Source organism: Brachionichthys hirsutus, chromosome 16, assembly GCF_040956055.1.
Source record: "Brachionichthys hirsutus isolate HB-005 chromosome 16, CSIRO-AGI_Bhir_v1, whole genome shotgun sequence".
NCBI classification, from domain to species: Eukaryota; Metazoa; Chordata; class Actinopteri; order Lophiiformes; family Brachionichthyidae; genus Brachionichthys; species Brachionichthys hirsutus.
In genome coordinates this window covers 11,726,402-11,733,879 of record NC_090912.1, presented here as the reverse complement: position 1 = coordinate 11,733,879, position 7,478 = coordinate 11,726,402, and the positions used below count along the sequence as shown (strand labels likewise).

General features: G+C 50.0%; 1 protein-coding gene across 1 annotated transcript; it reads right to left on the bottom strand.

Annotated features, from left to right (window-relative positions):
- Positions 1–242: 242 nt before the first annotated feature.
- Positions 243–4,181, bottom strand: LOC137905638 (ankyrin repeat domain-containing protein SOWAHB-like). Its single transcript, XM_068749881.1, has 5 exons — positions 3,176–4,181; positions 2,801–2,944; positions 2,299–2,699; positions 1,400–1,587; positions 243–681 (listed from the first exon to the last, which is right to left on the bottom strand). The coding sequence occupies exons 1-5, from the start codon at positions 4,179–4,181 to the stop codon at positions 243–245; spliced, it is 2,178 nt and encodes a 725-aa protein (XP_068605982.1).
- Positions 4,182–7,478: the final 3,297 nt, after the last annotated feature.

Here is a 7,478-nt window from a genome sequence, read left to right as displayed (position 1 = left end):
GAGGCTGCTGGTTCCACTCAAAGTGGTCTTTGGGGCTCAGAGTGAGAGGTTGCGTTGATTTGAAAAGCTAAATAATGATTGAATTCATTCGATCATTGTCTTCAGAGGAGTAATCAAAGACTTTCCTGCCGGTTTGCAGACCTTTATGTTTCCAGCTCTTGGCTTTCTGGTGATGAACCCTCCAGTACGGAACCATCCCTCCTCCTGAGGTTGAACCCAATGTCCCAGCATGCCCCAGGCTCTTATACTGAAGAGTCGGACTGATGTCCATGAAACCGGCGCAGCGATTTGTGTTTGAGGAACGCAGCAATAGAAGATGACCTTTTAACCTTTTTTGTGCCTGCAATGGTCACCGGCCTCTGTCCCGAGGAAGCTGTGGAGAAGTGATGGCGGCGATGGCGGCGCTGAGGCTGCTCTGGTTTCCGGCCACCGTCTGCTCGCCCAGCTGCCCGTGACGGAGCTCCCAGCAGCTGAAAGACGTCCAACGGCGCCGCGCGGCTCAGGTACTGCCAGGGCCGCTTTCCTGCCATGTCCCTCAGCCTCACGTCTGCATTGAACTTGCTAACCAGCAACCGCATTATGTTCTTGTTGCCATGGATGGCGGCAATGTGGAGAGGCGTGTGGCCGGCTGTCGACTTAGCATTAACGTCAAGGGTCAAACCGGCCTTGTCAACGCCATACCTGAGTGCAAGACCAGAGAGAGTGCGTCAACGCTGGTCACATTGAGCAACCATCGGCCTCGGAAGCGAGGACTTTCACTAAATATCCTCCGGCTGAAGTTTGCTTTGTCTGGAATTCGTAAAAAAATATTCAGTTCACAATTAGAATGAGAAAGAATGAAGCAACTCATCTTAGCTGAGGGGTTAGCCGCTAACGACTGGGCTCAATCGTCATGTTCCAAAATGAATCTCCTAGCCTCTATGCTAAAGTCGAAAATCCAACGCGACGTGTCGAAAACAATAGAATGCCCCGACTTGACCGTATAAAACGAAGCGATGCGTGACTGTAACGACCTTTTTCTGTACCACCAAAAAAGTGTGACCTGGTCAATGTTCAACACGAAGCAACACCTTGCACAGCATTGTGGGAACTTAGGCAACCGCCATGCACACAATAAAAAAAATCAGAATTTGGGGAAAATTTAGCTGGCAGCCTTTAAACTCCTCAATTCTCTGTTTAATGACACGAGAGAAATATTTACTTCCTGTTTATCAGGAGGTCACAAAGTCTCTGGAGGTTTAGCTCAGACAGCATCGCCCTGGGGATGCTGGCAGGCCCAAACTGGCCCCAGATTAACGCCCCGAAAACCGGAGCCATCAAAAACACACCACCTATCTGTCGCCAGCTGCAGCCAACGATGCGCTGTACGCTCAGACGGCGCTAACGGCTAGCCACGTACCATAAGGTGTTGAGGACTCTGTGGTCGCCGTGTTTGGCAATCCAGTGCAGCACGGTGAAGCCGGAGACGAAGTCCCGTCGGTTGAGCAGGGACGAGTCCTCTCTGAACAGGGAGTAGATGTCGGGCCAGGCCCCCGCAGCCCCCTTCACCAGCCAGCTGTGTTCCCTGGGCTCCAGAGGGACCAGCGACTGGTGGCAAGAACAAACGACAAAATGAAGAACTCCTCTGTGGATTAGCAGATTGAATCTTTTTCGCGCTAGTTAACACTTTGAAGGTCCCACGTTAGCGCCGTTCTCAGGCACTTTATGAAATATCTGCGTCTCTGGTCCAACGAGCACATTTCTGTACCAAGCAGCTCTGTCCGCAACGCTCTAAACCCGGAAGCAGGAGTACGTTCATGCACGCTACCATGGTAACCGTGAGGTGACGTTTTTAGCACACAATAAAAACATTTTGGCAAGTTTCGCCGGAACACCATAATAGTGTAGAAACACGTTAAAAGTGAGTTTCTTCTAGTCGAGTGTTGGATCTTCCCCGCAAACATTCGTTTTTCGGTGCCCTCGCTGCTCACAAACTGCCGTTCTAGAACAGTCAACAATATCTACCAGTCTGTCAAAACCACAGTACATTTGTATTTTTACAAAATGGGAACGCAACAATCTGTGAAGAGTTCATAGAAATGAAATATCAGATCCCAGAACAAATCAAAGCAATTAAACAAATAGAGTGGAAGATACTTTATACTTCCAGGAGGGTCAAAGGGATTCCGGACGCCACGATCTAGACTCTTACACAAGTCCCACAAATGCATCGCCCCCTACAGGGCTGCCAGCCCCGCTGCAGGAAGCAGCCGCTGCATTGATGCGATTAGAACGGGAGGCGGATATAAAGCGTGTCACCGGTCTGCCGGGGCCTTCGTGATGAGGAGACAATGAGGAGGCAGCGGGGAGGCTCCCCTGCCCCCACTTTCCCCCGATGCCTTCCATCAGGTCGGCGAGGCTGTGGCAGCGAGGCGGCGTGGAGCAGGATGACAGAGAGGAGGACGACCGCTTGTAGGGAAGACTGAGTGTGGAAGAAATCAGCTGGAGGCGGGCCAGACGGGCCGCCTCACTTCCTCCAGCTCCTTCTCCCCTCGCCTCCTCCTGGAGGAGGTGGTCCAGGTCAGCCCCCAGGCTGCGGCACATCCTGTTTCTCAACAGGCTGCTCACCCGCCCGGCGACCGCCGGGCGCTGACGCAGCGGCGCTGAGAGGGCGGAGCCCTCGCTAGACTCGGCCTCCTCACGGCCGTCGTGGAGATCACCTGCTGAGTGAAGTAAAGGTCAGGTTCCAACACCTCCTCAGAGTCGGCGTGCCTTCCAGCCATCAGTGACCGCCGGTGCCGGTCCAGACCGTAGCTCTGACCTGTGGAGAGACGCCACGGCGCCACAGGAGCCGCCGAGTCCTGGTCGGCGGAGCGGCGCCACGTCCCGGCGCCATCGAGACGTATCCCAGCCCTTTGGGCCCGCTGGAGGGCCTCCCGGATCTTCGGCTGGCGTTGGCCCTGACCTACTGAACAGAGCCAATCACTTTGATCAGGAAACGCATTCCAACAGCGGCGAGACATCATGACGATCGATTTCACGTGGATCAACTCCCGTGTCATCATCAAAGCCGAGACGCAAGCAGAACCATCGTGCCGTGATGAGGGAGAACGCAGCAGTCGATCCCGCCGGGACTGTTTTCAGCGGCGGACTGATACGCAGTGAAAGGTCTCAAAGCGGCAGGCAGGTGCGTTACCTGGGCTCACACCCCCCGTCCCCGCGGCGCTCCACGGCGGCTGCTCGCCGCTGGACGGACGGACATGAAGACGGTGGACCGCCTCCTCCTCTCGCTCTGAAGACGTCGTGGACAGCGACTGTTCCGGGGCAGAGCCCGGTCCGAGACTTGACCCGGCCCAGCCCTCCCTCCCGGGACCGGCGCTGGGCAGCACGTCCCCCCTCACATCCTGAATGTAAATCTTCGGCGGGAGCCCCTCTGACGAAGACGAGGAGAGGACAGCGGGAGGCGTGCACGGGTCTACGAGACAGGGTGAGGACGCAGACATGGCCCTGACGGAGGCTCCGAGAGGAGCGTTCCAGGGCCACGCCCCTCCTGCTGAACCGTGTCCCGTCTGGCTCTGCTCTTCCTCCTCGTCTTCATCGTAGGAGACTGCCGCTTTGTAACTCGGCCGATGTTTGTGGCGAAGGACAACCTGAGGATGAGGATCGGGCTCCTGACGAAGGCTTCCTGCAGACCTCCTTCCAAGCGGTTCTGGGACCGGGGGTTGGTGGAGGGTTTCTCTGGGAGGCGGGCCGTGGCCCCCACCGGGGGTCTGAACCGGAACCGGCGCTGGCCTGCCAGGAACCTCAGGCGCGTTCACGACGTCGTTGTTATTCAGAACGATCCCGGCTGCCGGTAGGGCTGTTGCTCCGGTGGGTGACGTCACCTCCCGCGCGCTCTGGTCTCGTCCAGCCGGGCTGTGTCGCGCGCTCTCCCGGTCGGGGACCGGAGGCGCGCCCCGCTGACCGCCGCCGGGGACACGTTCTTTGAACTTCCTCCTGAGGACGACGTGAGACACGCTGTCCACCTGCTGCACGGTAGCCACGGCGTTGACGTACGTTTTGAAAAGCTCCCGGTTCCTGTCCCGGTCTGCGTGGTCCCGAATGAAGCGTCGGAAGTACAGGAGCAGTTCGGAGTTTGTCACCGAGCCCCCTCTGGTCTGGAGGAAACGCAACACGGTGTCCTGCGTGAAGTCCGTGGCCATCCTGGTCCGGTTCCCGTTCCTTCTGCGGGGTCTAAGGTCGGGAAGTACCGCCCACCTCAGGTATTTAGTCCCCGCCTCCGGCCCCACAGGTAACCCGGACGTGTCTCGATGCGTTTCGTTGCGCAATATGGAGGACAAAAACTGCCACAATTAAAAATAAATATAAACGTTTAAAAAAACAGTTAATATAAATATAAAAATATAAAACAAGATTCAAAAATGTTAAATATTTGTGGAAATAAATACGAAAATAAATCTATCAATCTCCAGAATGAGACAAAGGCATGAGAGAAATGTTACTTCCTCTGCTTTAACCACGCCCTGAACTGTTGACTCCGCCCACCACCATGGAGTGAAGCATTTATATCAGTAATACCAAAGGAGGGGAAGGATAAAATGGACTGTAAAGCATATAGACCGATTAGTGTGCTGAATGTAGACTATAAATTATACGCAGCTATTTTAGCCAACAGACTGAACACAATAATGGTCGTTAATCGATGAGGACCAGACAGGCTTCATGAGTAACAGGCAAACACGACAATATACGTACGGCGAAAGTCAAGCGCAGTCCTTCTCAGCCTTGATGCGGAGAAGGCTTCCGATTCAGTGGGATGGGACTTCTTATTTCAAGTTATGAAAAGATTTTTATTTTGTGATTTGTTTATAGGAACACTCTACTCCTCACCAACAGCAAGGATAAAGATCAATGGCCGTATCTCAAACCGTATAAAACTACAGCGAGGATGTAGACAGGGCTGCGCTTTAATTTTTTTATCGAGCCACTGGCACAGGCAATAAGAGAGGACCCTGCTCTGCAGGGCATAACCACAGGGAATGTCAGAAACAAAATGTTTCTGTACGCAGATGACGTTATGGTAACGCTTCCAAACCCTGAATCCAGCATTCCATTATTAATGAACACTCTGGAGATGTACGGGAAATACTCGGGCTACAGACTTAATGTCCAGAAACACAACTGTTACCTTTTTATTTTGTCCCTTCAAGACAACTAAGAGGCAGATATAAATTAAATTGGTCACAACAGCAAATTAAATACGTAGGGGTGTTCCTAACAAAGGATCTCTCACAGATGTTTGATGTTAATTATAAACATATTAACATGGAAGTTTATGATGATCTGGGCAGGTGGGGCTTGCTCCCCCTTGACCTGGGCTGCAGAATTCGGACTGTTAAAATGAATGTTCTCCCTAGACTGTTATATTTATTCACAACTCTTCCAATTGAGATCCCAGTTAAGCAATTTAGGGAGTGGGACAGACACATTTCAAGATTTGTTTGGAATAACGAAAGACCGAGAGTGAGATACAGTAGTCCCTCATTTTCCGCGGGGGTTACGTTCTAAAAATAATAAAGGTGAAATCCGCAATGTAGTGATCTTTATTTTATTTTATTATTATACATGTACATAAATGTTTTAAGGCTGTAAAACCCCTCACCACACACTTTATACACGTTTAACAGTCAGGCATTAATCTAAATAGATTGTTTCAGTATTATAGAATGAAACCAAAGATCAGAACCTTTTCAGAACGAAACATTTGTTTGAGAAATACAAATATATAGTACGTACAGTAAACGTTTTCCTGTTAATAATGTTAAGGCGTGCAGGCATAGGCGGAGTTTGGGGGGGGGCATTGCCCCCCTAGCGTCTGAAAAATGGAACTGCATTCAGTTTTATTTTATTTTTTTTAAAGAAAAATTGGTTCAGTCTGTAAAAAATGCTGACATATTCAATTAATGCCGCCAGAATATGAGTTTAAATAAATAGACATGTAACCTGTCATTATTGACTTAAATCTGATCATGGATCTGTTTCCCCTCACTTCATGACGTAAGGTAGAGAACCCGTTCCACCTGTTCCTATAGAGAATGCCCACATCACTGAAACTCCAGTCCACGTTTTCCCTGTGACCGCTACTTGTCGGTCCCTGCAGCGTGTTTGAAGCACACAGAGCAGAATAGAAGAGCTTTAGGAGAAGAACGTGAACGGATGGATGAAGAATGGATACAAGAAAGTTTATAAAGAAAGAAAGTTTATCACTGCTGGTAGTAACATTTAGTTAGTGTGTGACACACTTAAGGGAAACGCACAGATGCATTAGCCATGGAGCTGTATGAGAGAACCACAGCCCTGAGCCACGCCCACAGTCTCCCTGAATCAGGTGCAGAGACCTGCAGAACCTGGAGGAACCTGCAGGTTCACGCACTGAATGGAACTCAGACACAGTGAAAAGAGAGTTACTTTTCCCTTGTGTGGATAGGATGATAGCTTGAGTTCAGATTCTGCAGTAGATGCAGAGCTACTAAAAGGCATCCAGCATGCAGGCCTGAATGTGAGAACCTCTTGAGTATCACAATTGAAAGAACTTGCAAAACACTGCAGCGGAGCTCTCCATGCAAGCCATGGAGACTCAACTTGTGTCTGCAGGTCCTTCCGTCCGTGGTGCTGCAGAACCTGGACCTGTGGCCCTCAACCCTGATGTCCATATCGCTAGCATTAGCATTTAGAAGAGCACTGTGTCTTTTGGTTTTATTTTTATTTGTATTGTTAAATGTTGATGATTTATGTACGAAGGACTTTCAACGGAAACAAGACCGCAAGGGCTTTTTAGAAATGCTCCTCTTAGACAGGATGTTTGACTTTATTTGTACTGTAATACATACTACTGTGTGACTGTACTTGTACTGTAATACATGCTACTGTGTGACTGTACTTGTACTGTAATACATGCTACTGTGTGACTGTACTTGTACTGTAATACATGCTACTGTTTGCCTGTACTTGTACTCTAACATTCTATATAATAAATATATTCATCATCACCATCACAATGTTAGCCAGTCTGCTGAAATCGAATAATGAGTCTATTGAAATCATAACACCTCTTTCACACTGCCTATTTCATGATTGAAGCTGACTTGTAGCACCTGTAACATTACTTTTTTTAAACACCATTATTGACAGTCTACATGCAGTGAAGCAGTTACTGAAAAAGCTGATTTACTAGCCCGCCTTTGCCCCAGCCATCGCTAAGAGGGAGCTGCTGGAGAAAATGACAGCTGCCTACAACATGGAGACTGAGAGAAAGAGTAAGCTGGCGATAACGTCCAGAGTTAAGGTGTCGGTGGTGAGTCGTGAGTCCAGTACAACTGCTTCGGAGAGCCGTAGTTATGACAGTAGCCCTACGAGTACCAGGAGTCAAGAAAAGCTTCAAAAACGTGACACATTATTGGAAAAAGTGGATCAAGGAAATACAGCTATCTGTGAGGCCA

What these genes read in the sequence shown, in the direction of transcription:
- LOC137905638 (XM_068749881.1), bottom strand. Translation starts at nt 4,181, where the DNA reads ATGGCCACGGACTTCACGCAGGACACCGTGTTGCGTTTCCTCCAGACC. An exon ending in ACGAAGGCCCCGGCAGACCG is followed by an intron (nt 1,588 to 2,298) that starts GTGACACGCTTT and finishes TCTTGCCACCAG; the next exon opens with TCGCTGGTCCCTCTGGAGCC. An exon ending in AGAGTCCTCAACACCTTATG is followed by an intron (nt 682 to 1,399) that starts GTACGTGGCTAG and finishes TCTTGCACTCAG; the next exon opens with GTATGGCGTTGACAAGGCCG.